The following is an 18515-nucleotide window of genomic DNA, read 5'->3' on the forward strand; positions in this document are numbered from 1 at the left end:
CCAGGACACAGCTGTACACATCTCAAGTACCACTCCACTCCTGACAATGCTTGTGTCCTCTGGGAACAACATCATTCGTTCAATATTGAAGTTGAAATCATTAATATATAGGGTGAAGGCAAGGGACTGTGTAATATATAATATATTTCAGTATACTGAGTCAGGACCAAAGTCTATTGTGTTTGTGTCAAGGAGGTTGTGCTGTGAGCAGCCCACAAGTGACCGTAAGACCATAAAACACAGGAGCAGAATTAGGCCATTCAGTGCATGGAGTCTGCTCAGTTATTCCATCATGGCTGAACCCAGATCCCACTTAACCCTATTCACCTGCCTTCTCGCCATATCCTTTGATGTTCTGACTGATCAGGAAACTATCAACTTCTGCCATAAATATACCCACAGACTTGGCCTCCACTGCAGCCTGTGGCAGAGCACGTCACAGATTCACTACTCTCTGGCCAAAAAGAAAAATCCTCCTTACCTCTGTTCTAAAAGGTCGTCACTCAATTTTGAGGCTGTTCCCTAGTTCTAGACACCTCCATCAGAGAAAACATCCTCTCTATATCCACCCCAGATGGTTCTTTCAACATTCGGTAGGTTTTAATGAGATCCCCCTACATTCTTCTAAATTCCAGTGAATACAGGCCCAGAGCAGCCAAATGCTCCTGTGTGTCATGATTCACAACGAATAGCACGTGACTTGTGGTGAGGGCTGCATACCATCACAGACTTCAAAACCAAATGCTGTGGTGCCACCAACATCGTGGCCTCTCTCCCAAATGAACTCAATTGCTTTTACGCTCAGTTCAATGTTACTAACTCTGAGCCTCCGAGGAAAGCCTCCACTACAACCTGCAACCTGAGGTATGCAGATGTTTCTAACAGTCGCAAGGCTGCGGGACCGGACAGTATTCCCTGTCGAGTACTCGGGATGTGTGCAGCACAAATGGCAGGTGTGTTTACTGATATTTTTAATCTCTGCCTTTCCCAGTGTAGAGTGCCCTCATGCTTCAAATTATCCACCATTGTCCTTGTACCTAAAAAGACCAAGGTACCATGCCTAAACAACTGGCGTCCTGTTGCACTCACCTCAATAATAAGCAAATGCTTTGAGAGGCTGGTCAAGGACTACATCTGCAGCTTGCTATCAACCAAACTGGACCCCTACAATTCACCTACCGACACAACCGATCAACCCATGACGCAATAGCCACTGCTCTACACACTGTCCTTACACATCTGGAGAAGAATGATGCTTATGTGAGAATGCTGTTCTTGGACTACAGTTCAGCATTCAACACCATAGTTTCATCCACTCTTGATAAGAAGCTCAACCGTGGCCTTGACCCTGCCTTGTGCATCTGGATCCTGGACTTCCTGTCAGATGGCCAGCAGGTATTAAGAGTGGGCTCCCTCACCTCCAACCCTCTGACTCTCAATACAGGAGCCCCTCAGGACTGTGTACTGAGTCCTCTCCTTTACTCCTTGTATACCCGTGACTGTGTCGCCACCCACAGCTCCAATCTGCTAATTAAATTTGCCAATGACACTACATTGATTGGCTTTATCTCAAACAATAACGAGGTGGCCTACATGGAAGAAGTCATCTCTCTGACACAGTGGTGTCAAGAAAACAACCTCTCCCTCAATGTCGCAAAAACAAAGGAGCTGGTTGTGGATTACAGAAGGAATGGAGACAGGCTAACCCCTATTGACATCAACGGATCTGGGGTTGAGAGGGTAAACAGCTTTAAGTTCCTCGGCATCCACATCACTGAGGACCTCATGTGGTCTGTACACACCAGCTGTGTGGTGAAAAAGGCACAACAGTTACTCTTGCAGCTCAGATAGTTTTTTTGTAATATAATTTTTATTGAGTTTTCAAAAAGAATACATGAAAAGATAAAATCTACCCTCCCCCCTCCCCTTAACCCTCCCCCCCCCGCCATATATATAGTCCTACCTAAAAAGAAAGAAAGAGAGAAAAAAGAAAAGAGCCACCTGGGTGTTGGAAGGTTTCCACATGCTCCATGGGATTCAAAATAAATTTGGTATAATTATTCGTTACTTTCCCCAAGGGACCAAGGTCTTTATCGGAGCACTTAAATATGCCATCCTATCTTTTGTAAATAAGGGCGCCAAATATTCAAAAATGTTACATATTTATCTGTTAAATTATAAGTAATTTTTTCAAGTGGAATAGAACTAGCCATTTCATTATTCCAACGATCCATACTTAAATACGAATCAGATTTCCAAGTAACTGCTATAGTCTTCTTAGCTACTGCCAATGCAATTTTTATAAATTCTTTCTGATATTTATTCAATTTAAGTTTCGGTTTTATCCCTTCAATATCACCTAATAGAAATAATACAGGGTTATGTGGAAGCTGAGTTCCAGTAATTTGTTCCAATAAGACTCTTAAATTTATCCAAAAGGGTTGAATTTTAAAACAAGACCAAGTAGAATGTAAAAAAGTACCAATTTCTTGATCACACCAAAAGCATTTATCAGATAGATTTGAATTTAATCTATTTATTTTTTGTGGTGTAATATATAATAGGTGTAAAAAATTATATTGTACTAATCTAAGTCGAACATTTATTGTATTTGTCATACTGTCAAGACAGAGTCTTGACCAATTTGTTTCATCAATATTAATATTCAAATCTGTTTCCCATTTTTGCTTTGACTTATGGGTTCCTTGTTTAATTGTCTGTTCTTGAATCAAATTATACATACAAGAAATAAATTTTTTAATTTTCCCTTTTTGAATTAAAATTTCAATTTCATTAGGTTTTGGCAAAAACATTGTTTGACCCAGCTTACCTTTTAAGTAAGCCTTTAATTGAAAGTAACAAAAGAAAGTATTATTAGATATTTTATATTTATCTTTTAATTGTTCAAATGACATCAATATACCTCATACAAAACAATCTCCTATAAATTTAATCCCTTTTTGGTACCAATTATATAAAAGTTGATTGTCCATTGTAAAAGGAATAAGTCTGTTTTGAAACAAAGGTCTCCTTGCTAATAGAGATTCCTGTGTTTCATTATCAACATTTATCTTATTCCATAAATCAATCAAATGTGTTAATATAGGAGACTCTTTCTTTTCCCGTATCCATTTAGATTCCCATTTATATATAAAATCTTCAGGTTTATTTTCTCCTATCTTATCTAGTTCTATTTTAATCCATGCTGGTTTTTGATCATCGAAGAAAGATGCAATAAATCTAAGTTGATTTGCTTTATAATAGTTTTTAAAGTTTGGAAGTTGTAACCCTCCTAACCCAAATTTACATGTCAATTTTTCCAATGATATTCTTGACATTTTACCTTTCCAAAGAAATTTTCTCACACATTTATTTAACTCTTGAAAAAATTTCTGTGGCAATTGTATTGGCGATGTTTGAAACAAATACTGTAATCTAGGAAATATATTCATTTTTACAACATTGACTCTACCTACTAATGTTATTGGTAGTATCATCCATTTGTCAAAATCTTCTTGAATTTTTTTCAACAGTGGTAAATAATTAAATTTATATAAATTCTTTACATCATTATCAAGTCTTATACCTAAATACTTTATACCATTTACCGGCCATCTAAATTGGGTTACTAATCGACATTGACTATAGTCTCCTTTAGTAAGAGGTAAAATTTAACTTTTATCCCAATTTATTTTGTAACCTGATACCTTCCCATATTCATCCAATCTAGAAGATAATTTATGTAATGAATGTTGTGGGTTTGTTAAATAGATCAAAACATCATCGGCAAAAAGATTAATTTTATATTCCTCCTGATTAACTCTAAAACCCATAATATCTGGATCAATTCTGATTAGTTCTGCTAATGGCTCTATCGCCAGTACAAATAAAGCAGGTGATAATGGACAACCTTGTCTAGTTGACCTTTTTAACTGGAATGGTGTTGAAATTTGAGAATTTGTCACTACTTTAGCTTTAGGGTTAGAATTTAAAGTTTTAATCCAATTTATAAAAGATGTTCCTAACCCATATTTTTCTAATACTTTAAATAAAAAATCCCATTCTAATCTATCAAATGCTTTTTCTGCATCCAAAGCTACTACTATACTCTTCTCATCCCTTTTTTGTGCCAAATGAATTATACTGAGTAGCCGGGTTACATTATCTGCCAATTGTCTATTTTTAATAAATCCTGTTTGATCCATATGTATTAATTTTGGTAAATATTTAGATAATCTATTCGATAAAATTTTTGCTATTATTTTATAATCCGTATTCAATAAAGAAATAGGCCTGTATGATGTTGGTTTCATAGGGTCTCTGTCTTTTTTTGGCAATACTATTATGATCGCTGTTGAAAAAGATTCTGGAAGTTTATGTATTTTTTCTGCTTGACGTATTAGTTCCATAAAAAGAGGAAATAATAAATCTTTAAATTTTTTTTATAAAATTCAGGTGTGGTCCATTAAGCCCATTAACATTAAAACTCAAAAAATTCAATAAATTAGTCATTATTCTTAACAAAGTTACTCCAATCTGAAACATTACTTATCTTCTCAACTCTCATAGTTCCTTGGGGAATCCCTTTAAACTTCACTATGTTGCTATGTGTTTCCCTCCCAACCTTCCAGGCAAAAAGAAAAGATAGAAAGAATACAAAAAAAGAAAAAACAAAATACCCTCCCACTAATGTTGTGAATGAAAAGATACACAACACTACCCTCCTCCATTTTACGGGTCGTGGCAAAAGCCACGCTTGCACACATGATTATCGTAGCAATCGATCAGTGCTTCTTCCAGCTCCCCCGCAACAAAAAAAAATTATATATATATAGGCAAAATTAATGTTACTATTCCCAACTAATATTCCTCCAGTTTTAACCTTTCTTACCCCCCTCGTATAATTAATGATATATTTATACATTCATTCAGCTTCAAAAATCCAACAAGTCCATTCTTTAACCCAGTCTTCATCTTCAATCTATCTCGCTCCCCTGGATTTGTTCTTGTATCTGGTGAATATTCAGAGAATCTCACACAAACTGCTCTGCTTTCTGGTAGTCATCAAAAAATCTTTTTTCTCCATCAGGCAAAAAAATCTTCAAGGTTGCAGGATAACGCAGTATAAATTGATAACCATGATCCCATAGGGTTTTTTTCACTGGATTAAATTTCTACCTTCTCTTCAAAAGTTCATAACTTATATCAGGGTAGAAAAAAACTTTGTTCCCTTTAATTATCGATGGCCCTTTTCTATCCTTGGCAGCTCGAGCAGCTGCCTGTAGAATCCTTTCCTTGTCTTAAAATCTTAAGAATTTTATTAAAATCGATCGTGGATATTGGTCATCTTTTGGTTTTGGTCTTAGAGCTCTATGTGCCCGCTCAATTTCAATTGGTCGAACCTCCTCTTCCATTTGCAAAACATCCGGAATCCATTTTTGAAAAAATTCTATTGGTTTTTCTCCCTCCGTACCTTCTTTAAGACCAACAATTTTAATATTATTACGTCTACTGAAATTTTCCAACATGTCCACTTTCTCCAAGAGTCGATTTCTTTCCGAGTTCCAGACTAGCAGATCATTTTCTGTTTTTTCCACTCTATCATTCATATGCCCCATTGATCTTTCCATCTTTTAAAGCTTCTTATCCATTTTGTCCTGTCTTTCCATAACTTTATTATAGCACATCTTCGTATCTCTAAGCTCTTCTCTTACTTTTCTTAGTTCAGCCGTTAATTGCAATATAGCCTCTCTTATGTCTCTATCATCTCCTTTACTTCCAATCGCTTCCAATTCTTCCTCCTCTTCTTCATCTGTGTTCTCTGCAGAATCCAATTCTGACTCTGAGTCATTTTCAATTGCAGTGGGTGTCGGTTCTTGTAGTTTGCGTTGTGTCGATTTGCGCATGAGCTCTTCTTTGCGCATGCGCATTTCCGGTGTCATCTTTGAAGAACCCGTTACCACCGCCATTGCTCCCTGTTCTACCGAAGGAGATCCAACCTGAGTCCGAGGCTCCATCGTTGCAGTAGTCCCTTTTTTCTTCCCCTCTCGTGGCTGCTTCGCAACAGCAGACTTCTTTTGTTGCGGTTTAGGAGGCATATCGTAAAGTAGTCTTACAAAGTTTATAAATAGTTTTCAGAAAATATCTATTAACTTTGTTTTGTTTAAACGGTACTTTACTGATTTGTTGCGGGAGAGCTGGATTTACACGTCTCAATCCCACGTCATCACGTGACCCCCCCCCCCCCGGCAGCTCAGATAGTTGAGGAAGTTTGGTATGGGCCTCCAAATCCTTAGAACATTCTACAGAGGCACAATTGAGAGCATCCTAATCGGCTGCATCACTGCCTGGTATGGGAACTGTACCCCTCTTAATTGCAGGACTCTGCTGCAAGAGGTGCGGACAGCCCAGCACATCTGTAGATGTGAACTTCCCATGATTCAGGACATTTACAAGATTTCATTGGAGACCCAAGTCATCCCAACCACAATCTATTCCAGCTGCTACCATCCGGGAAGCAGTACTGCAGCATAAAAGCCAGGACCAACAGGCTCCAGGACAGCTTCTTCCACCAGGCCATCAGACTGATGAACTCATGCTGATTTGAGTGTACTCTATATTACATTGACTATTCTATTTATTATAAATTACTACGATTGCACATTGCACATTTAGATGGAGATGTAACGTTAAGATTTTTACTCCTCATGTATGTAAAGGATCTAAGAAACAAAGTCAATGCAATGTAATTCAATTCATATGTTAACCCTTCATTCCCAGAATCATCATTGTGAACCTCCTCTGGACTCTCTCCAATGACCACACTTCTTTTCTGAAATATGAGGCCCAAAACTGTTGAGAATATTCCAAATGTGGCCTGACTAGTGTCTTATAAGTGCCTTATTTCCTTGCTTTTATATCCTATTCCCATGAAACAAATGCCAAGATTGCATTTGCCTTCTTTACCATAGACTCACACTGTAAATAAACCTTCTGGGAGTCTCGCACAAGCACTCCTAAGTCCCTCTGTACCTCTGATGCTTGAAGCTTCTTCCCATTTAGATAACAGCCTGCACTATTGTTCCTTTTACCAAAATGCATCATCATACATTTCCCAACACTGTATTCCATTCTGCCACTTTTTGCCCATTCTTCTAATTTATCAAAGTCCTGCTGCAATCGCATTGCTTCTTCAGTACTACCTACCCCTCCACCTATCTTCGTATCATCTACAAACTTTGCCACAAAGCCACCAGTTTCATTATCCAAATCACTGACAATGTGAAAAATAATGGTCCCAATACAGACCCCTGTAGAACACCACTGGTCATTAGCAACCAACTAGAAAAAGCCCTCTTTATTCTCACTTGCTGCCTTCAGCCTATCGGCCATTCCTCTATCAATGTCAGTACCTTTTCTGTAATGCCATGGGATTTTATCCTGTTAAACAGCCTCATGTGTGGCACCTTATCAAATGCCTTCTGAAAATCCAAGTAAATGACATCCACTGCCTCCTCTTTGTCCCCTCTGCTTGTTACTTCCTCGAAGAACTGTAACAGATTGCTCAGGCAAGATTTCCCTTTACAGAAAGCATGCTGCCTTTGACTTATTTTATCAAAAGTCTCCAAGCACCCTGAAATCTCATCCTTAATAATAGACTCCAACACTTTCCCAACCACTGAGATTGGGTTAACTGGCTTATAATTTCCCTTCTTTTGCCTTCCTCCCTTCTTAAAGAATGGTGAGACATTTGCAATATTCCAGTCCTCTGGGACCATGCCAGAATCAAGTGATTCTTGAAAGATCATGATCAATGCATCCATTATTTCTTCAGCAACCTCTCTCAGGATTCTGGGATGTAGTCCATCTGGTCCAGGTGACTTATATCTACCTTAAGATCTTAGAGTTTGCCTAGCACTTTTTCCTTTGTAATCACCATTTTTTTGGCACCAACATAGCCTGCCCATAACTTACAATCTCTAACCCACACATCTTTGGAATGTGGGAGGAAACTGGAGCACCTGGAGGCAACACAGGTTGCTGGTGCTGTAAAAGTGATATACTAACTGCTATACTAAAGCAAGGTGGTGGGAGGAAGTAGAGTTTTAAGGCAATGGGGAAACAAGGTTGTAATCAGTTCAACTAATACCTTACTGAATAGTGAGAGGACTCAAAGGTCAATGGCCTATATCCGCTCCTAATTCCCCTGACAACCAAGGTCTCACTTAAAACTCTAAGACCATGAGACAAAGGAGCAGAACTACGGCATTTGGCCTATCAAGTCTGCTCTGACATTTCATCATGGCTGATTTATTTTCCTCCTCCATCCCAGTTTCCTGCCTTCTCCCCATAACCTTTGTGCCTGGATTAATCAAGAACCTATCAACCTTCACATAAATATACCACTGACTTGGCCTTCACAGCATCTGTGGCAATGAATTCCACAGATTCACCACCCTCTGGCTAAAGTGATTCTTCACAGTGATTGCTAATGCTTCGAGCTGTACTCTTCGTATCAGATCAATGCAGGGATGACATTATTCTGTCATAAACTCCACTCTTACCCTGTCAGGATACGCATCGCCCGATCCCATCAATCTCTTGTTCTGATCAAACAGCATCCACAGCTGACTGTCGTACTCGGACTCATATAGCAGGTCGGAGAGGAGAGGGCAGCTGGGGATCACCTCGCTGCACTTGGCCTGGAATAACAACACACAGGGAAAACCAATGATCAAAGTTCATTCTCTTGAACCTGCTCTGGCAGGATATGCAGGATAAGTGCACTGACAACAGTATCCTTTCCCAGGTCCCAACTACACTCATTCAGCACATATATAAGAATTGGCTTCATTTGTCACATGTACATTGAAATATACAGTGACGTGACATTTTTGCATCAATTACCAATACTGTCCAAGGATGTGCTGGGGGAGTCTTCAAAGTTTAAGGTAAATCTATTATCAAAGTACATACATGTTACCATATAAAACCCTGAGATTCATTTTCTTGTGGGCATTCACAGCAAATCCAAGAAATGGCACAATCAACTTTATTTTTGTTTCTTCATTTGTTCTCATTGTTCAAATGCAGATTGATTAATTATATGTACATCAAACACGCGTTAATAATCAGCACATCGTAAGGATGTGCCAGAGGCTGCTAACAAGCATCATCATACATTCTAGCAGTAATAAAGCATGTCCACAATATTCAGCAGAACACAAATAGGCACAAGAGAAAAACATGCCCTTCCCCTGCACTCACCTCTACTGTGCTTAGCGCAAATGGTTTTTAAATAGCATCAGTTGCACGTGCTTACATTCAAAAAGCAGTGATTTTTGTGTATGATAGTTGGCCAGAAATAAGACCAGCTTTACTTTTTTTCAAAAATGGTCATGAGTGAAAATGAAATGGATTGACAAGTTAGGTACTATAAAGAATTTGAAGGTATCGACAATCATCTTGAATGTTACAATGAAAGTGAAGATTTGAGAATGCAATCATTGAAAGCATTGTATGAAGGCAGACAATTATCTGTACTAGGTGTCTGCACTGATTATGTTCATTTACAGCCAATCAAAAAAACGCAGTGGCATACACGGAATGAATTCCTCCTTTGATACAGTGGTATGCAAAAGTTTGGGCACCCCTGGTCAAAATTTCTGTTACTGTGAATATCTAAGCAAGTAAAAGATGACCTGATTTCCAAAAGACATAAAGTTAAAGATGACACATTTCTTTAATATTTTAAGCAAGATTACTTTTTTTATTTCCATCTTTTACAATTTCAAAATAACAAAAAAGGACAAGGGCCCAAAGCAAAAGTTTGGGCACCCTGCATGGTCAGTACTTAGTAACACCCCCTTTAGCAAGTATCACAGCTTATAAATGCTTTCTGTAGCCAGCTAAGAGTCTTTCAATTCTTGTTTGGGAGATTTTCACCCATTCTTCCTTGCAAAGGCTTCTAGTTCTGTGAGATACTTGGGCCGTCTTGCATGCATTGCTCTTCTGAGGTCTATCCACAGATTCTCAATGATGTTTAGGTCGGGGGACTGTGAGGGCCATGGCAAAACCTTCAGCTTGCGCCTCTTGAGGTAGTCCATTGTGGATTTTGAGGTCTGTTTAGATTCATTATCCTGTTGTAGAAGCCATCCTCTTTTCATCTTCAGCTTTTTTTTACAGATGGTGTGATGTTTGCTTCCAGAATTTGCCGGTATTTAATAGAATTCATTCTTCCCTCTACCAGTGAAATGTTCCCCATGCCACTGGCTGCAACACAAGCCCAGATCATGATCAATCCACCCCCGTGCTTAACAGTTGGAGAGGGGTTCTTTTCATGAAATTCTGCACCCTTTTTTCTCCAAACAAACCTTTGCTCATTGCGGCCAAAAAGTTCTATTTTAACTTCATCAGTCCACAGGACTTGTTTCCAAAATGCAACAGGCTTGTTTAGATGTTCCTTTACAAACTCCTGATGCTGAATTTTGTGGTGAGGATGCAGGAAAGGTTTTCTTCTGATGACTCTTCCATGAAAGTCATATTTGTGCAGGTGTCGCTGCACAGTAGAACAGTGCACCACCACTCCAGAGTCTGCTAAATCTTCCTGAAGGTCTTTTGCAGTCAAAGGGGGGTTTTGATTTGCCTTTCTAGCAATCCTACGAGCAGTTCTCTTGGAAAGTTTTCTTGGTCTTCCAGACCTCAACTTGATCTCTACCATTCCTGTTAACGGCCATTTCTTAATTACATTACGAACTGAGGAAACAGCTGCCTGAAAACGCTTTGCTATCTTCTTATAGCCTTCTCCTGCTTTGTGGGCATCATTTATTTTAATTTTCAGAGTTCTAGGCAGCAGCTTAGAGGAGCCCATGGCTGCTGATTGTTGGGACAAGGTTTGAGGAGTCAGGGTATTTATAAAGCTTTGAAATTTGCATCATCTGGCCTTTCCTAACGATGACAGTGAACAAGCCATAGCTCTAACAAGCTAATTAAGGTCTGAGACCTTGGGAAAAGTTATCTGAGAGCTCAAATCTCTTGGGGTGCCCAAACTTTTGCATGGTGCTCCTTTCCTTTATTTCACTCTAAAATTGTACAAAACAAAAATAATACACTAATCTTGCTTAAAATGTTGAAAAGAATGTTTCATCTTTAACCTTATGACTTTTGGAGATCAGTTCATCTCCCTTAACTATTCACAGTAACAGAAATTTTGACCGGGGTGCCCAAACCTCTGCATGCCACTGTAACTATTAGGAACTAATACATAGTTTTAGAGTACTATAGTAGTATTGTTAGTGTTATAAGTTGCTCTATATTTCAGTTAAATACATAAACTGTTACTTAATTAAACAGCAGTTTGACTTTTTTATACTTTTTTTTTTACTATTTCCATGAAACTTCAATTAATTGGGGCGACCGCTTAATTGAGCCAAAATGTACTGGTCCCAATGAAGAGGGGAGTGCGGTAGTGATAGGGGAATCAACAGTCAGAGGAACAGACAGGAGATTCTGTGGATGTGAATGGGATACCTGGATGGTATGTTGCCTCCCAGGGTGCCAGGATCAGGGACATCTCAGATCGCGTCCAGAGCATCTTGGAGGGGGAGGGAGGGCAGTCGAATGTCTTGGTACATATTAGTATCAATGACATAGGAAGGAAAAGCAAAGAGGTCCTGAAGAGAGAATTTAGACAGAAAGTTGAGAAGCAAGACCTCCGAGGTAGTAATTTCTGGATTGCTACCTGTGCCATGTGCCAGTGAGGGTGGAAACAGGATGATTTGGCAGTTAAATGCGTGGCTGAGAAGCTGGTGCAGGGGGCAGGGCTTCAGGTTCTTGGATCGTTATGATCTTTTCTGGGGGAGGTATGACCTGTGCAAAAGGAAAGGGTTACACCTGAACCCGAAGGAAACCAATATTCTCGCGGGGAAGTTTGTTAGAGCTACTGGGCAGGGTTTAACTAATTTGGCAGGGACTGGGAACTGGAGTGAAAGGACTCAGGATAGGACAGAGGCTAAAAAAAAAGCAAAGGTAGTGTACAGTCAGACTGTCAGAAAAGGAAAGCCGATTGGAAATAAGGTGGATGATCTTGTTGCGCTTTTACAGATTGTCGGGTATGATGTCGTGGCCATCACTGAATCGTGGTTGAAGGACAGTGGTAGTTGGGAGCTGAATGTCCAAGGTTACACATTGTATTGGAAAGATAGGAAGGTAGGCGGGTGGGGGGGGGGGTGGGGAGGAGGGGGGTGTGGATCTGTGATTTAAAAAATGGCATCAAATAATGAGAAAGATGTGACATAGGCTTGGAAGATGGTGAATCCTTGCAGGTTGAGTTAAGAAACTGCAAGGGTGAAAGAACCCTGGTGGCAGTTATATACAGGCTTCCAAACAGAATGAGAATCAGGTTTATTATCACCGGCATGTAACGTGAAATTTGTTAACTTAATAGCAGCAGTTCAATGCAATACATTTTCTCTAGCAGAGAAAATAAAATAATAATAAATAAAAAAATAACAAATAAACAAGTAAATCAATTACAGTATATGTATATTGAATAGATTTTTTAAAAACATGCAAAAAACAGAAAAATTATATACTAGAAAAAGTGTGGAAGTGTCCAAGGGTTCAATGTCCATTTAGGAATCGGATGGCAGAGGGGAAGAAGCTGTTCCTGAATCGCTGAGTGTGTGCCTTCAGGCTTCCCTATCTCCTACCTGATGGTAACAGTGAGAAAAGGGCATGCCCTGGGTGCTGGAGGTCCTTAATAATAGACGCTGCCTTTATGAGACACTGCTCCCTGAAGATGTCCTGGGTACTTTGTAGGCTAGTGACTAAGATGGAGCTGAATAGCTGACAGCTTCTTTCGATCCTGTGCAGTAGCCACCGCCCCCCCTCCCCATACCAGACAGTAATGCAGCCTGTCAGAATGCTCTCCATAGTACATCTATAGAAGTTTTTGAGGGTATTTGTTGACATGCTAAATCTCTTCAGACTCCTAATGAAGTACAGCCGCTGTCTTGCTGGGATGCGGACTAAAGATTACAATGGGAAATAGAAAAGAGATGTCAAAAGGGCAATGTTATGGTAGTCGGGAAATTTTAACATGCAGGTAGATAGGAAAAATCAGGTTGGTAATGGATCAAGAAAGTGAATTTGTTGAATGCCTACAAGATGGCTTTTTAGAGCAGTTTGTCAATTATGGGATCAGCTGTACTGGATTGCATGTTATGTAATGAACTGGAGGCGATTAGGGAGCTTAAGGTATAGGAACCCTTAGGAGGCAGTGACCACAATACGACTGAGTTCAACTTTAAATTTGATAGGGAGAAGGTAAAGTTTGATGTGGTGGAGGCGGAGCAGAGTAATGATAGCGCTAAACGGCAACTCCTTTGGTTACATCTTCGGAAACAGCTCTATTTCCATCTTTAATATCTTTATTTTTCCCTTTCAGGGTTCTTTTGAAGACCCTGACCTGGAGTTACACGATGACTGTGGTTCTTTGCAGGAATGGGACCTGCTCTTGGGGTTTCATAACTGACTATTGCTGTTCAGCACACCAAGGGCTCGGCGTAAGAGTCCAGCTCGGCATTGGAGGCCAAAGATCTCGGGGCTTTGGAGACGGACAGATCAAAGGTCGGTGTCACGGCAGAAGACCCGTGTGTCATCAGGGGAGTCGGAACATCTACGGCTGTGTGCCCAGATCTTTGGGCACAGAGCTCCATAAAAAAAGCAACGTAATGGACTTTTAACATTGCAAACCAGCGAGTTGTTTGTTATGTTTCCCCACTCACTGTGAAAATAGAGACACTTCTTTCTCCTTTATTAGGAAGAGATAGAGAGAGCCTGTGGTATGTCGAATACTGGGTGAAACGCAAAGTCTTTAGGGCAACTGCAAGTCTATGTCTTTGCTGCTGCTTTGCTCACACTTGAGTGATTGGGGGCGGGTGCCGATGCTTTTTTTTGCTGTTTGCGGGGGGAGGGGGCATTGCTGCTTGCTGCTGCTTACTTGCAGGAGAGAGGGGAGCTGGGGAGGGAGACTTTGGGGTTCTAACATCTAACTGTCGTTCATTCTTTGAGGAACTCCTTTGTTTTCGTGGATGGTTGCGAAGAAAAAGCATTTCAGGATGTATATTGTATACATTTCCCTGACATTAAATGTACCTTTGAAACCTTCGAGAGCAGTATTTCAGTGGAGTAAAGGAAATTAAAATGGTATGAGAGAGGAGTTGACCAAAGTAAATTGGAAGGAAATGCTGGCAGGGATGACAGCAGAGCAGCAATGGCTGGAATTTCTGGGAAAAATGAGGAAGGTGCAGGATAAAAACAAAGAAATCCTCAAATGGCAAAATAGTACAACCATAGCTGAAAAGGGAAGTCAAAGGTGATGTTAAAAACAAAAGGGAGAGCATAAAACAAAGCAAAAATTAGCGAGAACATAGACAAATTGGAGGCTATTAAAAACCTACAGAAAGCAACTAAGAGAATTATTAAAAGGGAAAAGGTGAAATATGAAAGCAAGCTAGCAAACAATATCAAGGTGGAAAGAAAAATAATTTTCAAGTTTATAAAAAATAAAAGAGAGATGAGAGTAGATATAAGACTGCTCGAAAATGAGGCCAGAGAAATAATAATGGGTGACAAGGAGACAGCATACAAATTAAATAAATGTTTTGCATCAGTCTTCCCTGTGGAAGTCAATAGCAGTGAAGTGTTGAAGGGTGTGAAGGAAGAGAAGTGAGTGCAGTTACTATTACAAGGGAGAAGCTGAAAAAGACATAAGGATCCGTAAGTCACCCGGACCAGAAGAACTGCAGCCTAGGGATCTGAAAGAGGTAGTAGTAGAGATTGTGGAGGCATTAGTATTGATCTTTCAAAATCATTGGACTGTTGCACGGTTCTGGAGCAATGAAAAATTGCAAATGTCACTCCAGTCTTTAAGAAAGGAGGGAGGTAGCAGAAAGGAAATTACAGACCAGTTAACCTGACCTCAGTGGCTGGGAAGATTTTGGAGTCAATTAAGGGTGAGGTTATGGAGTATTTGGTGACACAGGATAAAACAGGACAAAGTCAGCATGGTTTCCTTAAGGAAAAATCTTGCCTGACAAACCTGTTGGAATTCTTTGAGGAGATTTCAAGCAGGATAGATAAAGGGGATGCAGTGGATGTTGTTTACTTGGACTTTCAGAAGGCCTTTGATAAGCTGCCACACATGAGTCTGCTTACAAAGTCAAGAGCCCATGGCATTACAGGAAAGTTACTAGCACGGTTAGAACACTCGCTGATTGGTAGGAGACAATAAGTGGGAATAAGAGGATCCTTTTTTGGTTGGCTGCCAGTGATTAGTGGTGTAACACAGGGGTCAGTGTTGGGATCGCTTCTTTTAATGCTGTACAGGTGTCCCCCGCTTGGTGAAAGTTTGCTTTACGCCACTTCGCTTTTACAAAAGACCTACATTAGTACCTGTTTGCGGTAATCGAAAGAGGATTTTCGCTTTTACGAAAAAAGGCGCCCACTTTAAACTTGTGTTTACCCCGAGAAAGACTACCATGACCGTGAAGCCTTGCGCGGGCAGGTGTGTGCACATCTACGTGTCGATGTTTTTCTACAAATTGGTTTTGGCTAAGTCTTCCCGATTCTGATAACTGAAACTACACTGTACATACATTATTTCTACTTTATATGGGCAGTGTATTTATCATATCATTCCTGCTTTTACTATATGTTAGTGTTATTTTAGGTTTTATGTGCTATTTGGTATGATTTGGTAGGTTTTTTTTGGGTCTGGGAACGCTCAAAAATTTTTCCCATATAAATTAATGGTAATTGCTTCTTTGCTTTACGCCATTTCGGCTTACGAAAGGTGTCATAGGAACGCTCTACTTTCGGATAGCAGGAGGAGAAGATGACGGCGCGACGCAGCTCGCGGCAGCCACTCCGGTGGTGATGTCTGTTATTTGTCAAGTAGGGTGCCGTGCACAATTCTGATTTGATGGAGACAGACGTGAGAGCACGGAGGAACATCTGGTGAAACTTCTGAAATGCCTGCTTCGCTGCCACTGCTACTGTGTGATCCAGAATCTCCGGAGGAGAAGACCCCGAGTCCTCGGCTTTGCTTGTTGCTTGGCGGCCGGGGCGGGTTCAAAGCGCTCGGCAGGGGATGGTGCTCAGAGAGGCTGTGTCGGAGGCTCAAAGTTTTCGGACTGACTCAGAGTCCGCTGCGCTCAGGTGCTTCCAATGGTGCTGTATCGGCAAGTTTGCGGCACTTGGAGGTTCATGGCAGGGACAGTTTCTCCCTTCTACCGTCTGCATGAGATAAGGAGGCTATCGGGACTTTGAGACTTTTTTTTTTACCATGTCCATGGTCTGCTCTTTATCAAATTACAGTATTGCTTTGCACTGTTGTAACTATATGTTATAATTATGTGGTTTTGTCAGTTTTTGTCTTGGTTTGTCCTGTGTTTCTTGTGATATCATTCTGGAGGAACATTGTATCATTTTTTAATGCATGCCTTTCTAAATGACAATAAACGAGGACTGAGTGTCCTCATAATCTAATCTAAAAACCTGTATATCAATGATTTAGATTTGGTTGCCAAGTTTGGAAATGATACAAAGACTAGTGGAGGAAAGGTAGTGTTGAGGAAACAGGAAGGGTGCAGAAGGACTTAGAAAGATTAAGAGAATGGCATGAAAGTGACAAATAAAATACAATGGTGGAAAATGTATGGACATGCACTTTGGTAGAAGAAATAGATGTGCAAACTATTTTCTAAATGGGAGAAAACCCAAATATCTGAGATGGAAAGGTTAATTGCAAGTTGAGTTGGTGATGAGGAAGGGAAATACAATGTTAGTATTCATTTCTAGAGGCTGAGAATATAGAGCAGTGATGTGATGCTGAGGCTTTATAAGGACCAGTGAGGGCTCATCTTGAGTGTAATGAACAGTTTTGGGCTTCTCATCTAAGAAAAGATATGCTGGCATTGGAAAGGATTCAGAAGAGTTCACGAGGATGATTCTGGGAATGAAAGGGTTATCATTTGATGGCTCTAGGCCTGTACTCACTGGAATTTAGAAGGATTGGGGTGGGGGGGAATCTCGTTGAAGCCTTTTCAATTTTGAAAGGCCTGGACAGAATAGATGTGGAAAAGATGTTGCCCATGGTAGGGGAGTTTAGGACAAGAGGGCACAGCCTCAGGATAGAGGGGCATCTATTTAAAACAAGGATGTGCAGACATTTTTTTAGCCAGAGGTTGGTGAAGTTGTTACATTTATGGCAGATAGGTTTTTGATTGGCCACAGGATTAAAGGTTACAGGGAGAAGGCCATGGAGTGGCGCTGAGGGGGGGGGGGGGGATAATAGATCAGCCATGCTTGAATGGCGAGCACACTTGATAGGCCAAATGGCCTACTTCTGCTCCTACGTCTTATGGTCTTATTAACTAGAATCCACTGCGCTAATTTTGATTACATGTTACTTAAATATTAAATTTTTTATTAAATATATACAATATCCATTTACTATATACTTTCCTTGTGAATTTTGTGCCTCTGATGAGGATTTTTACTGCAGCTATGCATACACGTATATGTACATATGACGATAAACATGACTTTAACTTTATCAAATGAACTTCCACATAAGACCATAAGACATAGGAACAGAATTAGGCCATTTGGCCCATCGAGTCTGCTCCACTATTCCATCATGGCTGGTACTCCCTTCCTCAGACCCACTCCCCGGCTTTCTCCCCATAACCTTTGATGCCATGTCCAATCAAGAACCATCAAGCTCTGCCTTAAATACACCCAACGACCTGGACTCCACAGCTACCTGGAGTAATAAATTCCACAAATTTATCACCCTCTGGCTAAAGAAATCTCTCTGCATTGCTGTTTTAAATGGATACCCTTCTATCCTGAGGCTGTGCCCTCTTGTCCTAGACTCTCCCACCATGGGAAACATCCTTTCCACATCTACTCTGTCTAGCCTTTCAACAGTCAAAAGGTTTCAATGAGACCCCCCCCGCCACATCCTTCTAAATTCCAGCGAGTACAGATCCAGAGCTATCAAATGCTCTTCGTATGATCACTGTTTCCTGAAATCATCCTAGTGAACCTCCTCTGGACCCTCTCCAATGCCAGTACATCTTTTCGTAGATGAGGAACCCAAAACTGTTCACAATACTCAAGGTGAGGCCTCACCAGTGCCTTATAAATCTTCAGCATAACATCCCTGTTCTTGTATTGTAGACCTCTTGAAATTAATGCTAACATTGCATTTGCCTTCCTCACCACTAACTCAACTTGCAAGTTAACCTTTTGGGTATTCTGTACAAGGACTCCCAAGTCCGTTTGCATCTCAGATTTCTGGATTTTCTCCCTGTTTAGAAAATAGTCTGCACATTTATTTCTACTACCAAAGTGCATGACCGAGCATTTTCCAACATTGTATTTCATTTGCCACTTTCTTGTCCATTCTCTTAATCTGTCGAAGTCCTTCTACAGCTTTTCCTCAA

At 40.3% G+C, this 18515-nt stretch overlaps 1 protein-coding gene across 1 annotated transcript in view; it reads right to left on the reverse strand.

Annotated features, from left to right (window-relative positions):
• Window positions 1–18515, reverse strand: part of LOC134353176 (tripeptidyl-peptidase 2-like) — a 201819-nt gene that overhangs the window by 50447 nt on the left and 132857 nt on the right. The window contains exon 21 of the mRNA XM_063061169.1: window positions 8565–8702. Within this exon, the coding sequence (XP_062917239.1) occupies window positions 8565–8702 (138 nt within the window). The remainder of the gene's footprint in view (window positions 1–8564; window positions 8703–18515) is intronic.

Source organism: Mobula hypostoma, chromosome 10, assembly GCF_963921235.1.
Source record: "Mobula hypostoma chromosome 10, sMobHyp1.1, whole genome shotgun sequence".
Classification (NCBI taxonomy): Eukaryota; Metazoa; Chordata; class Chondrichthyes; order Myliobatiformes; family Myliobatidae; genus Mobula; species Mobula hypostoma.